This window comes from Vulpes lagopus, chromosome 7, assembly GCF_018345385.1.
Source record: "Vulpes lagopus strain Blue_001 chromosome 7, ASM1834538v1, whole genome shotgun sequence".
Classification (NCBI taxonomy): domain Eukaryota; kingdom Metazoa; phylum Chordata; class Mammalia; order Carnivora; family Canidae; genus Vulpes; species Vulpes lagopus.
The window spans coordinates 76,720,167-76,744,278 of NC_054830.1; the positions used below are offsets into that span (position 1 = coordinate 76,720,167).

General features: G+C 47.0%; 1 protein-coding gene and 1 long non-coding RNA gene across 2 annotated transcripts in view; both read right to left on the reverse strand.

The window, feature by feature from the left end:
- Window positions 1–1,628: 1,628 nt before the first annotated feature.
- LOC121494272 lies at window positions 1,629–13,158 on the reverse strand. Its single transcript, XR_005988777.1, has 3 exons — window positions 11,346–13,158; window positions 10,539–10,812; window positions 1,629–2,170 (listed from the first exon to the last, which is right to left on the reverse strand). It is a non-coding gene; the product is annotated as an uncharacterized LOC121494272 (long non-coding RNA).
- A 5,196-nt stretch (window positions 13,159–18,354) lies between these two features.
- Window positions 18,355–24,112, reverse strand: part of COL15A1 (collagen type XV alpha 1 chain) — a 104,958-nt gene continuing 99,200 nt past the window's right edge. The window contains exons 39-41 of the mRNA XM_041764471.1: window positions 22,224–22,409; window positions 20,592–20,707; window positions 18,355–19,439 (exon numbers count right to left, since the gene is read on the reverse strand). Of these exons, the coding sequence (XP_041620405.1) occupies window positions 19,226–19,439; window positions 20,592–20,707; window positions 22,224–22,409 (516 nt within the window). The 3' untranslated portion in view covers window positions 18,355–19,225. The remainder of the gene's footprint in view (window positions 19,440–20,591; window positions 20,708–22,223; window positions 22,410–24,112) is intronic.

Here is a 24,112-nt window from a genome sequence, read left to right on the forward strand (position 1 = left end):
ACTTTTAAACATACTACGGATAAAGAATTTGTCCTATGGATACTTTCTCTGCTTTGGGGACTTTATTTGTTAATTTTTTATTAATTTTATAAATGCCCCATAGACACTGGAAAACAGAAGTTGACTCTTTTGTGCATGTGAATTTTTTTTTAAGATTTTATTTTATTTATTCATGAGAGACAGAGAGAGGCAGAGACATAGGCAGAGGGAGAAATGGGCTCCCTACTGGGACCCCAATGGGGGACTTGATCCCAGGGCCCTGGGATCACGACCTGAGCCAAAGGCAGATGCTCAACCACTGAGACACCCAGGTGCCCCTACCTACTTGTTTTTAGAGAGAAATAGTACAAGTGGGGTGAGGGGCAGAGGGAGAAGCAGACTCCATGATGAGCAGGGAGCTGGATGCAGGGCCTGATCCCAGGACTCTGAAATCATGACCTGAGCCGAAAGCAGATGCTTAACTGACTGATCCACCCAGGCTTCCCTGTGCATGTGAATTTTTGTGTGTGTATATGTGTGCATGTTTCATCCTGGTAGTTAATCTTTGCTTAATTTTGACTGCTTGATCTGCAAAGACAGACATGCATTAAGCTCTCCCCATTGCTTTCCCTGTCTCTCCAGAGACACATCCGCTGGCCTTGATCACCATCCTTACCCTGTAAAGCAATTACTGTAAAGTAATGCCAACTTCCTGACCCCCGTGATTTAGGGCTGAGGCCTAGCAGGCTTGAACCATCTTCTCTCTGACCCCAAGAAGTAGTCTCTGGAACTTAGCCTCTAGTGGGATGACAGCTAGGTCTCTGCCTTGTTCCCGTGTCTAGGCTGAGCTGAGCAGGTGCAGCATGCAGCTGCAGGACTCTGAGAAGCATCTCACCTGAATCAAAAGCAATGGCCAAGACACGTTTTTAGGAGAGATTTCAAAGAGCCTGAGAATTGGATGAGCACTGCTCAGATGGGGGCTCATCATGCCAGCATCACCATCTCTGGACCCCAGAGTATGGGTCCTGACTCCTCCTTTAGGCCCCAGAATGTAACTCAAACTGTTTCCTCATTTCTGGTAAAACAGTTGAGATGACTAGGTACTTTCCAAAGGAATTTGACTGTGAAGCTTAAGGAAATGAAAGAAGAAAATGCTGTAGGACCATCAAGCTTATAGAATCTGTGTGTCTCAGTTGCTGGAAGGTTTTGCTCCACATCCTACTTGAGAATTCCATTTATAGATGACTTCATATTATTTGAGATGGGCTCCTTTCTCTCAATCTCAACAAAAAGCCAGCTTCAGGGTTGGGGGTCAGTGTCCCTGGATGCACGACTTTCTCTCTTCCAGCACTAATGGGCCAGATTGTATGAGGAAGGACAGGGGCTCCTGGAAGGACAGGATGAAGGCATGAGGTCTTTCTGTGCAACTATTCTTTCCCCTCTCAAACATGGATAGGTCATGTTTTTCCAGCCCAGTCTTTGTTTCCCTCCTAGGAGCTCACAGTTAAGTAGGGGAGATGGCTGCATACAATTAACTTAGTATAAGATCCTAACTTCAATATCTCCAGACCACCTCCCAGATCCTGCATCATGTTTCATCCAAAGAAACAACAGTCTGACTTTCTGAAGCACACACATGAAAAGTAATTAACATTTTTATTGAAAATAAAATATTTAATGGTGTTGGAAAGATTACATTTAAATGACAAAATGTGGCCTATGCCCCCTGAATCCTCTTCCTCCTTCCTGACAGGCCTTCTGCCTGTGCTAACAACTACCCAGTTGGTCTTCTCCCTCTGCGTCTCCCACTACCCAGATCTTTATCATAAAGGCGCTGGGCATCTGATGGGCAAATGTGAACCAGGCCTTGGCCAGCTGCCAGAGAGGGCGGGCGGGACAACTGCTGCTGTTTGTGTCACCGTGGTGTAACGGGACAGGTGCGGTGGTGGCAGTCTTCCCTCCCACCACTTTCTTCTGTCCATCCTTGAGCACAGTTGCTCCCTAGGGGCTGTCCAGGGTCTTCTTGCTTTGACTCAATTCACACCTCTTCGTGGACAACCGCAGCTGCTCCCCTGGCTTCCTCTGGTGTGGACATGGACATGCAGATGACTCCCAAATCCCTGTTTCCCCAGGAATTCAGCTCCTAAGTGCCCAGGTTTTTCCAACACGTAAACCACTCTTTGGGGGGAACCTAGAGCATGAGAGGGACACATGGTTACCTATCAAGCTCTCTTTGGGACAGCAAAACCATGACTCTTATAAATAGGTTATTGATGATATTAGGTTGGTAATCATCCTGTGTCTTGTTTGTCTTTTGGCCTCTCCTCCCTTCCCAGCAAGTTCTGGCCTGGGAATAGCCTTTAGTTCAGAATAGTTCTGGACAGTGAATAGCCTTTTTGTGTTTCAGACAGGATCAGGCATCTCCAAAGCATTTATTTGTAATGTTTCCAGGCCCATCAAAGGATTTGGTTGGATTGCCTAAGAGACAGATCCCTGGATTAATTGGGTCATGAGTCCCCTCACTGTGGCCAGGACTAGGACTACTGCCCATCCCATGAACCAGTCCCCTCACTGTGGCCAGGACTAAGACCACTGCCCATCCATGAACCAATCATGGTGGCACTGACTGGGATTATGGTCATTGGTTTACTTCAGTCAAGGGATACTCCTAGAGCTCACCCAAACCACAAGGTTATCCCACTGTGGAGAAAGAATAGGTGGCAGGTGAGTAAGCAACCAGTGTCTCCTGCAAAGTTCCTCTTGAGCAATGGCTTGCAAACATTTTTTGTACATGATCCATGATAAGAAATACACTTTGCATTGTGACCCAGTTCCCACTCCCAACGGACTCACTGACAGCTGTAACAAAACTTCCACAAAATAATATTCACCCTTTGCTTGCTCCTGGGAGCACCCTTTGCTTGCAGCTCCAGGCTGATAGTTTGTAGTCCTGGCTCCTTGATCAGGTAACACTCAATTCTATCTCAGTTTTTAAAAATCCTGGTCTAAACGCACTAGATTTATTTCACAACTCACTAGTGGATCACAGCCCACAGTTTGAAAAATACTACTCTTAAGGTTTGCATAAAGGGCTTGCATTGTTTAAATGGTGGTTAAAATGTGTCATAAATTTTCCAGGAATGTAACAGGGAAGTGTGTTAGGAAGTGGAAGTTGAGTTAATGGAGAGTACAAGGTCATGAAGTGTAGAGGAGTGGTGCTTGCCACTTATGACACAGAAAGGAGGCCTTGAGAGCAGGGAGTCTTGAGTTCCAAAGTGGGACTTCAGCTTCAGGCAGTAAGCAATCTACAGGACATCCCCCTGGAATAGATCAGATTTGTGGCTACAAAGGACTTCTCTGGAGGCAATATGGGGGTGCTAAGATGTTTTGTTCCATGATTTTGGTTACCCAAAACCCAACTCCAACCTCTGACCAGACTTCTTCAACCTCTTGGTGACTGGGTTATAGTGACCAGACAGATGCTTTTTGGTCATGCTAAGGCCAGGCTAGCCCAAGCACCTATTGTGTACAGGATGTGTCTGTGTATGATATGGAGGGTATGTGGGGGAGTGAGGATAAATGGGCCTTGTACCCATTTATAGAACATTAGATGACATACACAAGTAAATAATATATTTTTAAGGATACATTAATATGTTAAAAAAATCAGAATAATAGTTTGAAAGAGTAGATTGAGAGAGAGAGAGAGAGAGAGAGAGAGAGATACAAGGAAAGGATATAGAGGGCCTTCAACAGGGATGATAAAACATCTTATTTCCTAATCTAAGTGGCAGATACATGGCTGGTTGTTTTATTATTCCTTAAACATTAAAGATGCAATGTATGCACACATACCTACACACACAAACACACACACACACACACCTACTGGCATATATGACAAAAAAATATAATAAGTGCCAGGGCCTATGATTAGTGAGCTCACAGACTCAAATGGAAGCCAGACATCATCACAACTAATATATTACACAATGAGATCATAAGAAATATAAAGAAGGACTTCATTCTGGCTACTTCTATGACCTTGGGTAAGTCATTTTATTTCTTGAAGCCTGAGGCTCTTCTGATACATCTAGGTAGGTAGGTAGATAGATAGATAGATAGATAGATAGATAGATAGATGATACACACACATGTGTATATAATAGGTTTATTGTGAGACTCAGTTGATATGTACTGCATGATAAAATGTCTGACAAACTGTAAAACGTGTGAGATAATATTATCACTCTGGGCATCTTTGCAACTGCTTCTTTCTTCTGTGAAACTGTTATCCCACACAGTTTTATGCTCAAGTGGCAGTCTGAGCGAAGCAGGTTGTAAGTGACTGTAAATTATTCTCAATCGAACATATTTTGTGTCTAGCACAATGAGGGACAGAAATAAAGGCGGCACGGGCTACTACTGAATAGCTCGTAATTGCCGGAACAGGGACTTGGAGCTTCAGAGACCCCTGAGAGGACTGGTCCAGGGGGACTAGGATTTTGAACTTGTGGGCCAATGGGGGGTTAGTGCTGAAAGGAGAGCCCTGTGCCTCCCCTTCCTTAGGGGCTCTTTCAGTCCAGCCAGCGGACCCCCTCTGCCATCTCGCCGCACCAGGCCCTGGAGGGTGCTGCTCCCCAGTGCTCAGGCTGAAACATGAACACAGATCCCTCCTCCCAGCTCTTAGCAGCCTAAGAAAGTGCAGGAACACTCTGGCTTCTCATGCTGCCAGGGTAAGCTCTCATTCATGATTACCAGGCCCCATTCTTGCCCCTCTGCCCTAGGAGACACCTAGCACCAACCAGCAGCAGTACAGCTCTGCAGGTTCCCTGCTCAAGGTCCTGACCTTTGCCATCTCCATGTGAGGAGTCCCACCCCACGGCTTGGAGGTTTGTTCTCAGGAATAAAGTGAGAGAGAGTCATTAGTAAGACTTAGGAGTCTAGGTTCAAGGACACTCCAGGCAAACTGACTCCAAACGTTGTCTCTCTTGGGATAGAGTATGTCCCAGAGATTAGGGGAGACCCAAGTCTCAGGTTGGAGTTAGAGTCCCACCCGAACAGGTGACATACACAAACAGGGTAATTTGAGGAGAGTTTAAAGTAGGGCTGTTTTCAAAGGGATGGCAGGGGATGGAGAAACCACAAGGGAGAATGCAGAAGCCTGCAGAGCTCCCCGAGGACCAGTAACAGCGAGTGCTGTTACCAACCCAGACCCAAATGGGCACAGGGAGGAGAAGCATCTGGACTCTGGGCAGGGAGGCCTGCGAAGGATGCCGCTTGATGGGAGATGCGCTTTTCACTGGAGGAATGCAGCAGGACCTTGGAGAGCCTGAAGACAGGGAACCTGGCAAATAAGTACCCCAACCTCGCACTCCTCCCTCCCTTCCAACTCTAGCCAGTCGGCCTAACCCACCTGGGAGCCAAAGCACAAGGAAACTCACTGCTGTATTCCAGAAAGAGCAGGTTGCAGGGCACAGAGCCAGGTGGGTCTGGAGGAGCAAGTGACCCACACCGCCTGGCTGTGAAAGTGGGGGGGGGGGGCAGGTCGACAGGGGCCAGTCTGGGCAGCACAGCCCAACTGTCAGGAGAGGGAAACCCAGGAGGTATCAGAAATGACAAAACCACTGTCAAGCAGTCAATTCAGGGAGACCAGCTCCAGCCCATGGGAATTCAGAGATGGAGAAGGCCCCCGGGAGGCCAGGGCATGTCCTTGATGGCTGAATCCAAGTGTCCTGTGTTTAAACGATGATAGAGGGACATCTTTGCAGAGATATTTTTGGCATGCAAGAATCGAATTCATTTAGCAATTTCCCTTGCAGCAGCAGGTTGAAATTTCCCATCAACTGTTTTCAAGGACATTTAGAAGCAAAGCTGTAGCAGACGCTCCATTATTTACTTTATGAAGCAAGTGACTTAGTGGCAAGACTCCAGTGCAACAGCGCAGAAGATCTGGGGGTGAGACTTCACTTTGCCTTAAACTCACTACTGTCCTTTATTATTTTTTTTAAGATTTATTTATTCATGAGAGACACAGAGAGAGGCAGAGACATAGGCAGAGGGAGAAGCACGCTCTTCACAGGGAGCCCAGTGTGGGACTTGATCCCTGAACTGCGATCATGCCCTGAGTCAAAGGCAGATGCTCAACTGCTGAGCCACCCAGGTGTCCCACTACTGTCCTTTGAATCACTCTCTTCCCCTCTCTGGGGCTCAGTTGCCTTTTCTGCAGTGTGACAGGGTTGGCTGTGATCTGTAAGATCCCTTCTGATTCTAGCAAGCTGATTTTCATGGAAACTATATGATCAGAACAAGTCTTGACACACTGGTCTGGGCAGTGATTTTTTTGGGATTGGAAACCAGAAGCTCAGGTAACAAAATGCAAAAATAAACAGGTGGAACTACATTAAACTAAAAAGCTTCTGCTCAGCAAAGGAAATAATCAACACAACAAAGGGGCAACCTACAGAATAGGAGGAGGTATTTGCAAACCATGTATCTGATAAGGGGTTAACATCTAAAATATATAAAGAACTCATACAGCTCAACAGCAACAAACAAACAAAAGAGAACCCTGATTTTAAAAATGGGTAAAGGACCAGAATAGACATTTTCCCAAAGATATCCACATGGCCAAGAGGCACATGAAAAGATGCTTGATATCACTCATCATTGGAGAAATGCATATCAAAACTACAATATCACCTCACATCTGTTAGGATGGCTATTATCAAAATGACAGGGACGCCTGAGTGGCTCAGTGGTTGAGTGTCTACCTCTGGCTCAGCTTGTGATCTCAGAGTCTTGGGATCGAGTCCCACACTGGGCTCCCTGCATGGAGCCTGCTTCTCCCTCTGCCTATGTCTCTGCCTCTCTCTGCATGTGTCTCTCATGAATAAATAAAATCTTTTTAAAAAATGACAAAAGATAACCAGTATTGGAGAGGATGTGGGGAAAAGAGAACTCTTGAACACTATTGGTGGGAATGTAAATTGGTACCGTCATTATGTAAAATAGTATGAGGGTTCCTTGCAAAATTAAAACTAAAGCTACTATAGGATTCAGCAATCCATCTTCTGGATACATACCCAAAGGAAATGAAATCAGGACCTTGAAGATCTGTTTGTACTCTCATGTTCATCGCTGCATTATTCACAATAGCCAAGATATGGAAACTACACACACACACACACACACACACACACACACACACATATACACATAAACACAGTGGAATATTATCCAGCCTTAAAAAAAAGAAGAAGATCCTGCCATTTATGACAACATGGGTGAACTCAGAGGACATTATTGTTAAGTGGAATAAGCCAGACACAAAAAGAAAAATCCTGCATGATCTTGTGTGGAATCTAAAAAAAAAGTCGAATTTATGGAAGCAGAGAGTAGAAGGCTGGTTACCAGAGGTGGGGAGGTGGAGGAAATGGGGAGATGTTGAATAAAGAGCGCAAAGTTGCAATTATGCGGTGTGAAGGAGTTCTAGAGGTCTAATGGACAGCACAGTGACTGTCGTCAATAATACTGTATACTGGAAATTTGCTAAGGGAGCAGATCTCAGGTGCTCTCACCACACACACACACACACACACACACACACACACACACGGTAAGTACGGGGAGAGATGGATATGGTAATTAGCTTAACTAGTAATCTTTTCACCATGTATATGTATGTCAAAATGTTGTACACTTTAAATATACAGTCTTTTTTTTTTTTTTAAGCACCAGTCCTGACATCTCAGCACAGCCAACTTGGCAGTCACTCTGTGATTCCGTTTTCTAAGTCACAAAACTGTTTCTTTGAAATCTCCCTTTAAAATTGCTCCATTTCTCTGATGCAGCAAGAAGGCAAGAAAAAATAATTGCTTTCCAGTGGACTCATGCCCACGAAAACAAACCCAAGGGTACTGCCGCTAAAAAGAATCCAGTCTGCCCCACTTCCTATTTATTTGGCTTTGGGGAGCCGGACAGCGCGCGCCCGAGGACGGCGGGGTCACCGCACTGAGTCACCACCTGAAGTGGGGCCTGGGGCTGCAGGGCGTCCGGGCCCCGGCTCGCCCCTCGGTCCTGTGTATCCGGGCGGAGGGAGCCGCCTCCTGACAATTCCTGCCACATCGTGCATTGCTTGTTTAAGTTAGACAAGAAAACAAAACCAGCCTGAGCGCGCGCTCCCAATTTGGTTCCTGGACTGCGTTCAACCCGGTTTCCTGTAAGACGGATCGGTTGCGTTGGCCTGCCCAGCTCCTTGCCCCGGCTTTCTCAAAAGAAACAGCAGGCTCGCCTCCTGGCCTTAAAAATCTGGTGGATCCTGGTGGGGCTGCACCCACCCCCCAGGTGATGACACAACCTATGGCTGGCCAATCACAGAGCCCCCACCCGCAGGCTGGAGACTGAAGGAGGGTGGAGGTTGGCCCTTGCAGCAGCTGGGAGTTACATCAGGTTCACCCTGGAGAGGAGAGAGCAGCCTTCTCACTGCCTTGGCACAGCTGACAACAGAGCCATGTCAGGAGCTGCTGGTGGCCGTACTTCCCGTGCCCTGTCCTTGCCAGGATGAAGCCATCCTGAGCAAGAGAAAATGAGGCCTGAGCTTGGAGAAAAGTGGAGATGAGTGATGCAGGGAAAGGCCTGGGAGGAGAGGGCAAAAAACTTGACAGTATAATTCGGGTGCCTGGACACAGCGATCCCAATGCCAAACCTCCCCCCCTCCCCGACTTTGTACAAGGACCAGTAACCCTCCTTTTCTAGGTAAACTAGAATTAACTGGATTTCTGTTGCCCAACCAAGGAAGCCTGAATGATACAGCCATTGGTCCCTGCAAATGGAACTGCAGGGACCCTAAAATGTAGAATTGCCTCGGACAAGGTGGTGCAGAGCCACGAGGATTCCTCTTTCCTGGAGGGAGAAGCTGCCGTTCCAGGCTATGTGCTGTAGGCAGCCAGTTAGACCGTTACAAGAAGTCTAGGTCAACAGATGTCAGGATGTTGGAATGGGTTGTCTATGCACTACCAAAAAAGATGCTTCCATCAAAGTTGGGCTGTTTTGGGGCACCTGGGTGGCTCAGCAGTTTGGTGCCTACCTTTGGCCCAGAGCGTGATCCTGGATTCCCAGGATTGAGTCCCACATCGGGCTCCCTGCATGGAGCCTGCCTCTCCTCCATCTGCTTATGTCTCTGCCTCTCTCTCTGTCTCTTATGAATAAGTAAAATCTTAACAAAAAAAAAAAAGTTGGGTTGTTTGAAAGTGGGAGGGATCAGCAGACAGATAAAAGAGAGGCTCTTTCTCCTTGAAGCAACATGCCGTGGGTAAAGAGGGTTGGAGGACCTTTTTTCTTGAAGAATTGCAGAAGTAGAAATCTGTGGTTGGGAAGGAGAGTACTGGGGTAAAGAGGAAGCATCTCATCTTGAAGCGGCACAGCCCAGGGCCTGCATAGACCTTCCTCATCTCTTGGAGCATCAAGCCAGCTCAGGCCAGGAAGCTGAGTCCTCAGGCAATGGACACTCCTCTAGGCCTGTTGGTGAAGAGATGAAATCTCTCCACCACGGGGTCTAGTTTGTTCAGTTGAGTATCTCCTGAGTCCTCCAAGAGGCAGAACCAGGAGGAGGGCAAAGAAGTGTGCTCCTCTGCCAGAGAAGTGAGTTTTTGCTGTACCTGTCCAAACGGATGGGATATAGGTAGTTGGCCGATGACAACTAGAATTGCTTCCCCATTCCATTTTTTAAAACATAGAATTTTGCAAACAAAGATGCAGTGGTTTCAGGCATCATTTAGTCACAGATGGCAAGAGGATGAGTATGTCCCATAGACTTCTCAGTTTTAACCTAATCCAATGATTGCTTTTTCAATTATTCAACACATATTTATTGAGCACCTACTAACTGGCAGATCTCTTTTAGATTCCGGGGATACAATAATGAAGAAAACAAAACAACCAACCAACAATGACTTATGACTTGTAGAGTCATTCTCATACCAGGAAGAAGGGACACCACACAGGCAACTGGCCAAGGCCCAAATCCCAAGATTCATTCTCTGACAACAGAGCCATTTCAGTAGGCTCCTCCTAAATCCAACCCAAATCTGCCCACTTCTCACCGTGTCCTCAGCTTTGCCATGGCCCGAGACATCATCACTTCTCAGCTAAATCACTGTGACAGTCTTTGAACCAGGCCATTTGCCTCCAGCTTTGGCTCCCAGTCCATTCAGCACACAGAAGTCACAGTGGTCTTTCCAAAACAAAAAAATCAGTTCATGTACTGTCAAACCTAACAGATCTGTTGCGAGCCAACATCTAGATAGTTGTCTCTATGTCAATAATAAAATGAACACTAGCAGCAGGAGGCAAGTATGTGTCTGTGAGACTCTCTTTGTGTATATGCAGAGTCAATGCTGGCTTTGTGTTCTCTGACAGTGGAAAATATCCTAATGATACATTCAATTGTATAATTTGCTGCCTCCAAAAAATAAATAAAGCCAGTTCGTGTCCCTCTCCTGCTTAAAACCCTCCAGGAGCTCCTCAGAACAACCAGACGTAAAATCCAAATGCCTTACCTGAGTCTGCAGGAGCCTAGGTGATCTGGAGCTGCCTACCCATCCTCCCTCGGCTGGCTCCAGTCTCCTCCCTCACTGCCTCTTGCTTCAGCTCCTGCCAGCTTCTTTCTGCCTCTGAGACATACCGAATGAGCCTGCATCTCAAAGCCTTTATGTTTGCTGTTCCTCCTTCTTGGGACACTCTTCCCCAGATCTTTGCAAGCCCATCCCTTGTCCGTTGTTCAAAGGTAACAGGTTACTCGGTGGGATGTTTCTTATTGTCCAGGGATTCCAGCTAAAGTCCAGAGATGGACAAAGGACAAAGAGGTTCTAAGCATCCACAGTCTCATCTCAAGAGAGCTGCCCCCTATCGCACCAGTTTCCCCTGCTGGGGCTTACCGAAAGGTTAAGTTGGAACGTCCCTATCAGCTGTCTTCCATCCCTCCTTACTAATCCTCATGAGATGACTGGAGCAGAGAAAAAAAAGGTGGGCTAGAGCCAGAATCTTCTCTTCATGGGGAGAGCAGTGCTTGTGATGAGAGGTGACCCTTCCCCTAAGCGAAATACTGGGGAGGCACCAAGAAATCAGCCATAGACAGGGGGTCCCTGAGAGACGTGCTGTTCCCCACCTGATTATCATCTTCTAATTTGCCCCTAGACTTAGGTGAGTGAGGTAGAGGAAGCCTGGCATTGTTTCCAGGTGGGAGTAGGGACAGAAGAGGAGCTACTTATACTCCTACTGCTGACTGGCAAGAAGGGAAGAATTTGTAGCTAGGCGAAAAGGCCACTAAGAAAGGTAGTTGGGCTTGGGTCCTCCAGGGGACTCACCAGCTTTCAAATGGCTGCCACAGAGAGGGTGTCAGTGGCCACTGTTAGCCAGGAAAGCAGCAACAGCCAACTTAGAAAGAACAGCAGCAGTGGCCAGGTGAGAAAGACCCTCTTGCCCAGTTTCCTCTTCCTCTGCCCTTCCCGTATACACTGGGAGAGCAGGGCACCTGCAGGAGGAAGGGGAGGGATATCTCAGAACCTGATCACACTCTGTCCCCATCTTCATTCCTGGCAGTCAGGATCCGAGGTCAGGAGAGGCAGAGGAGATTTAAATCACTTGAGATTGAAGTCAAAAGGTAGACTGGACTTGTAATCACCCAGGAGGTCATGAAATCTTCCTGGGTCTGTCCTGGGCGCATTTGCCCTTAAGGTACATATCTCACCCTTTCTCAAACTTCACAGTTGGGAACTTGATCCTGGCAGGCTGTGCTGCCCACGCTGCTGGGCCAGCTGACTTCTGGCTACCTTTGGTAGGTGAGGGATTGGAAAGCAGGAGGAAGGAACAAATTCAGGCTTCTTCCCTGCAATTTCTGGCTATGGGGTCTTCTTCCTCTATGAGTCCAGGCCTAGCAGGGCCCAACTTTCGCTATTGGCTCCTGGCCTCTGGGCTTTAGTAACACATCCTCCTCCATTATGCCTCTCTTGATAATAGCTGGATAGTCTTACTGCACCCTGTTCAGTTTCTAGGCTTTTCTATCATTTGGGTGACTAATTGCAGCAAATTTCCTCTGTTTCAAATACTTATAAAGTGCTTTTTGTCTTCTAGATGGACCTTTACTCATAGAGTTCCCCACAGGTTTATAAGGGCCTATCCTGTAAAGGACTGTGCTATAAATACAGCATAGTTGAGGACAGTATTGGTAAGAAATCAAATAATTTTATATTCATACATTAAGACATCTTAATATACCAGTTATAAATATCCCAACTCAAATGCTGTCCTTTCAGAAGGGGATCTCAGCATTCCTTCCTCCAACCATATTCCATTACCTTATTTTGTCTTCTTTGAGCAATTTTCAGTACCTGAATCCAGCTTATTTGATTTTTTATAATCTTTTAAATTTCACTTGTGGTTAGAATATTCAGGCTTCCTATTTACTTTTGCATCAGTTTTGCTCATAACATTTTCATAGCACATTATCCATTGTATCTATGTCTTAAGATTCATACCAGTAACTTTTATATAGAATCTTTTCATTTTTAAAATGGCTTCTGTGTCAGTGGTTTGTAGACTTTTTCCATTAAAATCCTGTGATTCAGTGAACCACTTCAATCCATAGATAAAACTCTTTCAGCTCAGGAAATTTTCTCTCATTATTCTGTTAATATTTCACTTCTGGGGCACCTGACTGACTCAGTTGGAAGAGTATGTGACTCTTGATCTAGGGGTCACGAGTTCGAGCCTCACAGTTGGGTATAGAGATTACTTAAAAAAAAAAAAAGAACTTTTATTCATTCTTCTTTGATTCTAAGACTCCTATTACATAAATACTGGAACATTATATCTATCTTCCTCACTCTTATTTTTTCACCTAATGAATTCATCTTTTTGTCTGTATTCTGAGGGGATCATATTAATTCTTATGAGTTTATCTGCTAACTCTGAGTCAGTTTTTAGTGGTATATATGCTGCAGTTTTATTTTATTTGGGGATGGATACAATTATTTTATTTTTAAGGAGTGTTTCTTGTTCTCCCAGCATTCTAGTTCATGTTTCTTCTGCCTTTTCACTGAAATGCAAATTGAATTGTTTTATTTTTAAATATTTTATTTATGAGAGAGAAAGACAGGCAGAGGGAGAAGCAGGCTCCATGCAGGGAGCCCGACGTGGGACTCAATCCCTGGTCTCCAGGATCACGCCCTGGGCCGAAGGTGGCGCTAAACCGCTGAGCCACCCGGGCTGCCCAAATTTGAATTGTTTTAAAAGCTACCTCCTGCTTGCCTGTTGTTGTTTTTTTTTTTTTTTCCTTAAGATTTTATTTAATTTGAGAGAGAGAGAGCATGAGCTGGAGGAGAGGCAGATGGAAAGAGAGAGGATAGCTCCCTGCTGAGCAAGGATTCCCAACGTGGGGCTTCATCCCAGAACCCTGGGATCATGACCCCAGCCGGAGGCAGATGCCTAACCGACTGAGCCCCCCAGGTGCCCCAACCTCCTGCTTTCTGTAATAATTCTTCTTAATTGGCTCTGATTGGTCTCCTGGTTCCATTTTGAGGCCACTTAATCTCCTTGGATGACTAACAGATGCTTGTTATTTGTCAGTATTTATAAATATGAAAGCTTATATTGAAAGGGCTGGATGGGCCTTCGGAGCGCTGTGAGCAGTTGTGCGGGTCACCGTGTGCTTTCCCACCGCTCCCGGGACTCGGGGCACATTTGCCTCCAGCCCCTGGCGGCACAGTCCTGTGGAAATGAGTCTCCGGACAGATTCGCAGGCAGACACTGCCTTTGCCGTGTTTGTCAGACACCCACTCATACCAGGTTTATATCTCCCAAAAAGTCCTCGAGGTTTCTGCCTGTGGGCATGGTTCTGGAAGCAAGCCCTGTGTGGCTTCCCATGAGACGGGGCCTGATTTCGCAGGTTTGGGGCTCCACGGCCCCTACAGGCCCAGCTGGTGACCCTGAGAGTCTCCATCAGCACTTTCTCTGGCAGCCTGAGCCCTCTGGGCCCCGGCCTGGCCAGTCACAAGTCCTGGCCTCCAACGCACCCCTGCCTTTCAGTGACTGATGGTGTGTAACTACCACAGCTCCCTGTCCCTTCGGTGGGATATTCTGGGGTGCCCATTCATTCCACACGAGCTCCCAGAGTTCCAAAGAGGAGAGCATGATCTGGTCATCTGCAGGGGTGACTGGATGCCCCTGTATAGCCTACCTTCACTTCTCTTTCTCATTTCCCCACTTCCCTGTCGGGTATGTCCTGGGATCACCTTCCACAGAAACTACTTGCAAATGAATGTTTCATCTGAGGCGGGATCCCAATCAAAATACTGACAGACTCTTTAGAAAGTTCTCCTTCCTGGTGTGGAGAAAGACCTGGAGGGGGAAGATGGAGGCCAGGAGGTCAGCCGGGAGGTGTGAGCAGCAGTCCCACAGAAGGTAAGAGAGGAGTCAGTGCCCCGCTGTGTCTCAAACACCAACACATGCAGCAGAGCGGAATGCCCCAAGATAGTGGTTAAATATGGTGACATTTAGAAGAATAGAAATAACCATCATGGAAATATCTAGACTTTGCTGAACTTCCTCACACTTGCTTTTATCTTTTCAAAATTGTTGTTGTTGTTACTTCTAAGGAGGCATTCAGTCAATATTTATTGAATGAACGAGTGAAAGAAGAGATAAATGACCCCTTGGCTCCTGGCTGGGTGGCAGGGCCATTCACGGAGAGAAGGTCCAGGGGGAAAAAAAGGAGCAAGTCTGGTAGGAAGGGTGGGGTAGGCAATCTCCTCTTCAAACAGATCAGATAACAGGGTACTCCGGGTACTTTTTGGAACTCAGGGTGCTGGGCAGGCGTAGGCAGGGGAATAATCAGACTATTTCATAGTCCTTGTAGCACGTGCTCCTGTCAATCAGGAGGAAGCCAGCCCCAGTGCCAGAGCTGAATCCTGGAGCCCCTACAGAGCCAGATGATAACACTTTAGTTGTTGGATTATGGGGAGGAGTGGATGCCGAGGGTAGCCAGACTACGTAAGGGACTCTTACCCACTTCCAACAGGTATATTTGTACCAGGTGTGTACAGGGTGAGCCTGAGCCCTGGGTTTGAGGTCAGGCAGAGAAACCAGGCAGATCAGAAGACATCACCCAGCAAGGTGAGACCCCCAGCTCCTTCTGAGAAACATCAGGGCAGGCTGAAGATAGTGAGCACTTATGGGTGCTTACTCAGGATGAGAATACCTTTTCTAGAGCTTCCAACAACTCAAGAGAGTAATTCCCATTACTATCTCTATTTTCTAGATGAAGGAACTGAGCTGAAGGGAAAGGTTGAGTGTAGGGGACTGTAACTTGCCTATGACTACAAGGCTCTTAGGGGCCAGAGCCCAAATTCAAACACTAACCAAGGCCTGCCTATACTTGACTGCCCTGTAAGTTGGAGTATATGGTGGAAAGCAAAAGGGTAAGTCAGCCAGTGGGGATCAAAGAGCTGTGAGGGGTTCAGTGATGTCTTGGTGACCCAGGAGCTCAAGGAGTAAGCAGAGAAGTGCTTCTCCAGCTGCTAGGTTAGGCAGAGATTGCACACATGTACTTGCCTCAACGGGTGAGGTCCCCGCGGGATTGGGAGAGAAGGGGATATACATGAGGTTTGAAATAGTCTGTGCGTTCAGTGGATTTAAAAAGTGGGGTGCATAGTCTGTCTTTATACTTCCAAATCCAAACATAGTCCTGGCTACAAAATCATCATTCAAAAAGTATTTCTGAATGGATGAAACAAAAGACCTACTTGATTTTTCTCGAACAAAGACCTGATCCCATATCTCGTCTTCTTAAAATCTTCCCAACATGTGCCACCAATTGCAGGAGCAAATTCAAATGTCTTATCCTAGAATTCAAGGCTAGTGTGATCTTTACAGGCACACAATGCAGGTGGGAACCATCAAGTCCTTTCCAGGGATTAGTACAACCCCAGAGGGGAGACGAAGTCTCTTTTTTCTGAGGCCAGTCTCTGGGGTGGTGGAGTAATGTGAGCCTGGAGCTGTCTGCGAGCAACCCCTGCCACACTGCCACACGAAGAACTCTTGTTCCTCCCTGCAGGAAAGGAAGGAAGCCAAATACAGAGGAAAGCAGAAGCGAGACAGCAAGACAGCAGCCAGACAGTCACACACACACACACACACACACACACACACACACAGAAAACAGGCTAAGTGACCATATTTCTGTCCTTCTTTCTGGTTTCCAGAGCTAATAAATTCCTTTTGGTGTGCTTGTTGTGTTTTTGGCTTATGAATTCGGCTTGTGTCTCCCTTACTGCCTAGTATTCGGCTGTACTGGATTGCTGACAGTTCCCTGAAGTCCATGCTGTCCCCTTCTGGCACTCTCTCTGAGTTCAGACAATGCAGTGCCAGCCATACGAAGTCCAGGGGCGCAGGATGTTTGAGAGTGGCTCTTGTGATCCATCCTCCTTGTTTCCTTGGTCCCCCTTTGGGCACCACCATGTGGCTACACTCAGGTTGGCAGAGAGCTATCACCCTACCACCTCGGAAACTCTCCATACTTCGTCTCCACCACCTCCCATACCTTCTCAAGTCTCCTGCCTCCTCTGTGCTCTCCAAAGTTTGCCTCTGCACGGGGCCCGGCCCCTCATATATGTTGACAGCTGCCTCTGTCATTCTGGTTCTGCTTCTAGATGGGGGACCTTAGATGCTGTGGGCTTTAGACCTTGAGAGTCTACAACATAGACTCAGATCAAGTACCCAAAGACCTCCAGCAATGTAAAGATGAACTACTTGTGGCACACCTCCTTCCCTTAGCAGACCTGAGAGCATCATTGTCTGTTTCTTGGCCCTTGAGGTACATTCAGAAGTAGAGCGAAAGCCTACAGACCTTTCAGCCTCTGTGTTTCAATTATGTGATAAGAACACCAGCTGTTTAGAGGAGGAAGAATGACAAAGGTAGACAGGTTCGGGGGACTGGGATGTCGTAAATGAGGCAGAGTCTGTACTGGCCACCAGCAAGGAGGCCGGGCAGGTGTAGAGTGGTGACAGCTGTCCCACATAGGGGTGGGACATGAGCGACAGCCAGGTGGAGTGGCCTATGTGACTCACTTAAGTAACCATGAGGACACTGGACTGGTCACCTTTGGCAAGTGATAAGAAAGCTGATGTTCTGGGAAGGATCTTGAATGCCCAAGATTTTGACCTTCATTCTCAGCAATTGAAAGCGCTCAGGTTGATCCAGGGCCTCTTCTGAGAGGGCCAGTTGGTTTCACCCACTCCAGTGCACAGAGGACTGAGATGCCAGGTCATGAACCTCAACTTCTCTTCCCGGGGTTAGCAGGAGTCTCTCCTCCTTTTGGCTCTCCCTGAATTCCCATCTTGCCCAGCTCACTCTGTGACCCAGGGCCATGGTGGGCTCTGACTAAAACAGATGGCATCTTCACTTCATGACCTCAGGAACCTCCTGCCCTCCTCCTCTCAGTTCCTGTCCGTGTCAGGCAGTCCTCTGTCACTCGGTAGGTGGGCCAGTCCTCAATCCACTTCTGGGGTTTTCCAACCTACAACTGCCTTTTTATCCTATGACTCACAAGAGATTCTCATCACTCTTCCATTTAGGAAGCCCCTAAGTGGAGGTTCTGGGCTGTGTGGCCTTTTTTTTTTTTTTGTCCTCAATTTCCTTCCTACCTCAAGGACTATTTGGGTGGATTCACTTTGCTGAGTTTCTGGGCCAGCCCAGCTGAATGGGAGGAAGTATCCCAGCATGCCCCTCGCCTGGTGATTCTGTTTCTCCTTCAGGGTCAAGCCAAGAGCCAGAGCATCACAGACTCAAAAGCTGGAGGGAGCAGACAGGTGGCCTCATGCAGTGGTTCCTTACAAAGATGTGACAGCCCGCGTCTGAAAGGAGCCCTACTGCTCACCAGCTAGGTGACCTGGAACAAGTTACTTCCTGAGCCTTTACTTTTTTTCATCTGTAACATGGAGCTAAAAATACCTACCTTGCAGGGTTATTAAGAAAGGTAAATGGACCTTATAATAAGTCTGATGTTTAATAACTGGGAGCTGATAGTATAATTATTTTATCCCAACCTCCTTGAAAGAACAAGGCGGGCTTGCCCAAGGTCATGCATTGTGACAGTCACAGTTCACTGTGTTTCCCCTGCTGGGGTTCTTCTGTCCCCACCAAGTGGGAGACAACGGGCAGGAGCGCAGATAGCATGACGGGAAATCCTCCCGCATTCTCTGATCATCTCCTGAGGGCTGCGCAGCAGTGGCAGGGTTAGCAAACCCGCCCCAGGGCCACTTCCACAGCAGCGGTGGACAAGAAAGGATCTAGGGGAAAAGAGTCAAACAGAAAGAAAGTGCCTGGAAAAGATGTTTTTATGTTCACTTACATGGAAAAAAAATCAAAGTATACAGCATGAAGATATATGTGTCTCAGAAAATTCATCCTCATGAACCTGGTGGTTCAACGGCAGTTGTAATTCGAGAGCTGTCCCTGGAAGTCATAAAGTCAGGGGGACAGGGTGAGGGTGGGGGCGGGGGTGAGGGGGAGGGCCACCAAGGGAAAGGTAGTCATTATGTGCTATTTCTTTTCTAGTTTCAGATAATTTGGAGTTTAAACTTTTCCAGCAAGTCAGAGTTATATAAACAGATGCCATACTAAAATATGATTGTGTAAAAATATAAAACTCCTAAAGCATGATGGCAATATTTTAGGAAATAAACATTAAATTCTGGTAATATCAGAAAATACAAGTAGGATCATTTGAGCAGTTCGGTTTCTCTGTAGATTATGGATGTATGAAGAATAAAGCATTTGGTCGGCACATAACTTAGGGTAACATGTCTAAACACTGACTTTGTGAGAAAACATGAAGGACATCTTACACTCAACAACAATGGTTAAAGGAGGAAATTAGTTTCTGAAGGATGCAGTGGACAGAATGCCAAGGCCTTTGTTTTCAACTCACTCTTAACCGTGTTGGGATGTGTTCACACTGCATGGGGTCTCCTGCAGAATCTAGCACCAATAGAGGGATCAGATTTTACTTTTGATCTGAGTCCTTTATGTCTTCAGTTTTTGAGTGTATTGAGGTATGTTTTCTTTGGTTGCTGTCGTGACGAATGTGTAATAAAAAACTAATATTTACAACATTTAAACATTTTAGATTTCAGTGTCAACTCTTCACATAAGAAAAACTGGAAAACTCTTAGGAATCATTGAAGGTCATTACTTCCTAGCATCTGTCATGAAACTGTTTTCAATACACAGAACAATTAGCCTATTAGCGCAGCTATATGTTTTCTGGTCCAGAATCTTCCCTGTGCTCAGTGGGGAGGCCAGTCCCGTGACTGCCATGTCAGCGGTTCTCCACGCTTCACAGTACTTATCCACAAGACGCACTCCGTGGGTGCTGGAGCCGTGCCAAACGACCTTCTGGGGCCTGCAAAGGAATCGTGTCACGTTACTTTTGAAATGTCTCTTCTTTGTGTCGTACCTCATCGATGAACAAATTGGCGTAAGTAACGAATCAAGTCAAACTCTTGAGCCCTTCATGGTCTGACCCCACAGCACCATCTGACCCCACCACTGGCAATGTTGCTCTTTCCAACTAGCTGAACACCGTGTATTCCAACCCTACCTTGCTCGTCCCTGTTCTCAGACCACACTGTGCTTTTGTGAATCTGAACCTTTGCACATGAGGACCTTTAGAGTGGCTTCTCTTTCATTTTCAGACCAGTGATAACTTCTTGTCTTTCAGAGTCCATTAAATGCTTGCTCTTACAAGCAGCCTTCTTGACTGTCGGCCCCAAATAAGGATGAATCTTTCTTCTGTACTATCATCTGTTTCTCCATTTTATAATTATAGTGTTCTGTCCGGAACTATAGCTAGTTGGCGATTAATCTCCCCTGTAGACCATGAGCCTTGTAAAGGCATGGGGTCATGCAGCTTATTACTATGTCTTCCAGGTGGACATCGGGCCCAGCATAGGGTAGATGCTGAGGAAAGCTTTGCCAAGTTGTTCTAATCTTTTTTTTTTTTTTAAAGTAGGCTCCATGCCCAGTGTGGAGCCCAATGAAGGGCTTGAACTCATGACCCTGAGATCAAGACCTGAGCTGAAATCAAGAGTCAGACGCTCAACTGACTGAGCCATCCAGGCACCCCAACCAAGTTGTCCTAATCTTAATAGCACACTGTTTCCAAAGAATTAGAGCCAGCTCACAGCATAGGGCCAGAGGATCCCCCAGAACAGCATTCCTTACTGCCTGTTGAGGGTCTATTGCATGCTAGATGTTCTCACACTTAGCATTTTATGCCCACAGCAACCCTATGGTACAGCTATGACTATCTTGCCCATTCCACAGTGAGGCACCTGAGGCTGAAAGAGTGGAGGAACCTTGAAAGGTCTTATTAAGGGGCCACTACCACAGGTCTCCTTGCTGGAAGGCCCGGGTTCTCTCCATGGCTCTCAGCTGCCTTGCTGAGGCTCTGTGCTAGCAACAACCCAGAGGGGCAGCTGGTAAAAGCATCCCATTGTTAGAATATCTCCTAAAGCTATCACACCATATGCTTTAAGGCTTACCCCCTACTTACCAGGAAGGATCCGTCATCACGTCTCGGCCATCAAAGGAGTATATTGGAACCTGTGCATTGAACTGTCCTCCATGGCCAGAAAAAATTGAGTCCCAATTGTTGAAAAGTACTTGGCCCTGTGGAGATAGAAATGCCACGTTGGAATCATTGTGCTATCAGCCTGCAAATGGACTAGCTATTTATTCATCCTTCAAGGCTGAGAGGCCACCCCACGCCAAAGCCACTAGCCCCAATCCCAGAGTCTGGACAGAGTGGGAACTCAAGAAATGTTTGTTGTTTCTTTTATCATCCATCCTTGAACTCTTCTGGTTTTATTGTTTATTTCTTGATGTAATTTCTCTTATTATATGTGTATAAAGCTCCCTCCCCATCAAAAGCACGTTTTAAATCTTTACTAATTTTTATTTATTTATTTTTAGATTTTATTTATTTAATAATGAGAGACACACAGAGAGAGGCAGACACATAGGAATAGGGAGAAGCAGGGTTTCTGTGGTGAGCCCAATGTGGGACTCGATCCCAGGACCTTGGGATCACGACCTGAGCCAAAGGCAGACGCTCAATCACTGAGCCACCCAGGCATCCCCTAATTTTTATTTAAAGAATTCTTCTACATATATACCAAGCTTCAAATTAGTGCCAGGGCTTGTGCCAGTCTACACTGCAGGTGATACAGAGCTGACTCTTACTCCTCTCCTAAAGGAGCCCAGTTTCCTTCAGTTATCTGTATTCCAAGAATACCAACAATTTGAGTGGGTAAATGTGGCAGAATGGAACCTAAGGATAAGCGATGGGTTGGGAGGTGCCAGGTGTGGGATCAGGATGGACCTTGCTAGCCTTGAGGTGCCAAATTGGAGCCCCAGGGTCACAGGGACCTAAGAGTCTCAAAGTACCTGTGAGCTATGGTGAGGTCAACATCCAGGATATAGTGTGAGCAGTAGCAGAGCTGTCCCTCTGTAGCCTTACAGGAGCAGCCTATTTCCATGGGGTAACAGGGGTCCTACTAGGCCCTCCCCTGCCAGTGAAAGGGGACAGAGAAATATCTGCCAGGATTTGGCAGCTTAGATGTGCCAAGAGGACCAAAGTACGGTGTAGGATAGTAAGGCTCTGCTCTGGGAGCTCCCCAGCTCTTCTCTGGTGCCACCCAGCCAACGCCCTACAGAAGGCAGCCCTGGGTGGAACTCAGAGTCCCAGACTGGGAGTCAAGGACTTGACTTCTGGTTTATAGTGACTTCCAGCAACCTCCTTTCTTCCTCTGTGCCTCAGTTCCCGCACTTGACAATCTGAAGAAAGAATGCCCCTCTCTTTTATTGGAAGCCTCTATTAAGATTATGGATGTAAAACACTTTGTAAACCTAAAGAAAAGTGACATAACTGAAAGAAGTGATTATTGTTATTCCTTCCTTTTGTCTGATCCAAGAGCCATACTGTCCGAGCAAGAAGGGTCATGGCAAATATAAGGAAACTGAGGCACAGAGAGGTTAAATTGACCCACCCAGTCACACAAACAATCAGGGACAGGCGGGGTCTGGAACCAGCACACTTCTGATGACATCAGGAAGTGGCGGCTGCCTGCGGTCCCTGTGGAGACCAGTGCATCGGGGAGACAATGGGAAGAATATTTATTTTTACCTTGAGGTTCACTATTGGAAGGCTGTATCTCTCTGCTTTCCTCACCACCGTGGAGAGGTCTTGCAGATGGGAGGATAAGAATGCTCGGTAGGTGGACAACAGCCCCGCAGCCCTGGCCTGCTGGAAGCACTGAAAATCAGCTCGGATGTCTCCAGAAAACGGTGTGTTTAGGGCAACCAGGTGCAGCTGGGAAAAGTAAGTGAGCGTTAAAAGAGTTGAAGGCCAACCCTGAGCCCCATACCCATCTCATGTTGATAGTAAGATCCAGACTTCCTGGGATGGAAGGCACTATAGGTCATCTCATTCAGCCCCTGCCTGACCATCTCCAGGGCAGGAGAGCTCGGAGCCCCAGTCAGCCTGCTGCAGCTCTCTGAACTGCTCTAAAGGGTGGAGATTGCTTCCATAATGAGAAAACATAACAAAATAAAGCACTTCAGAGATCTGAGTCCAGTGTGTAGACCATTTGCTGGAGACTTCTGGGTCTGCCCTAGTTCAGCTTCCAAGAGGTTTCAGCTTTGCTACTGGATCCTAGAGTTAAACCAAGTTATCTGGCCTTGCCCTTTCCTCTACCTCCCAAGCAGGCTGGGGGCTGATCATGAGGAGCCAGAGGGAAAGGCACTTTTACAAGAGAAAGTCATGACATTAATTGCTAAGACTGCCGGGTAGACCCTTTTAGAAACCAAGGGTCACACAGTAACTCTACCCTCACATTCCTTGCCACCTTGGTCAGCAGCCAAAATAAAAGTCCTTCCAGAGCGTGTTTTTTCCACATTTTCTCTCCCAAAACCCATCCCTCTCTCCCAGCCTTCGTGCTGTGCCCTCTAGAGTACATTCTGTAGCATATGTCCAAGAGTAGTTCTCTCCCTCCTCGATGTCACCTCAGGAGTGACTTTGCTCTCATCAGCACAGAGCTGGGGAGGGCTGGTGCCAGACCCTGGGCCTTAAGTCTCCAGGAAAAAAAAAAAAAAACTATTTCAAAATATCTTACACCAAAAGACGTGAAATGAGCCTTGTGTAGTGAGGCAGGAGGTGCTCAGTGCTTCTCTCCCCATTTCTGCACTGCCTCTCAGGCCTGAATGTCCCCAGCACCAAGCTTCTATATGGCCCAACACCAAGTGTCGCCATATTGGCCTTCTTCCGCTCATCAAGTGTCCAGCCAATTGGGCACAGCTCACTATGAACTACAACATCTAGACTGCCCCACGCAGTCCCTGCACTTCTCTGGACGTTCTTCTCCATTTCACCACCGTTTCCTTCCCCATTTTGAAGAGAAGAGACTCCAAGCATGCAATATCTCCTAATTTATGATTTTTATTCATTTCTGTTCTGCTTGTATCACCGTGCTAGATAGAAGTCCAAGTCAAGCCCCCTATCCCCCAACTGAGACAAGGCTTCCCCTGCGGCCCTCCCAGCAGCAGCCCTTAGGATGGGGTGGGGGCTGCAGCACACTGCTCACTCACCATGACCACTTTCAGCCCACTGGACTTCCAGCCCCACACACAAACTCTGTCGTCCTCCCTCCCATGTATCTGCAGACTAGCACCTGAGGGAAGAGGCCCTAGGGTCTCATCACCCTCTGACCAGCATGTTTCTGGTGGCTACACCCAAGGGCTGTCACAAGAGGATGGCATCCCTACACCAGGGGACACCTAGGAAAGGCGCAAGAGGTACATGCAGGGCTTCCCTGCCATGCCTCCGATCCCACCCATCTCCACGTCTCCTTCTTTACATAGAGATACATAAATAGAGAACTACCTGGAATGATGGTGGTTTCTGAATGGTGGGATGGGGGGCTTTTGTGCTCTCAGGTCTGTATTTCTCTAAGGGCTGGAACATTTTTCATAATGAATATGCTATCATTTTTATGAACATATTTTATGAATAATGTT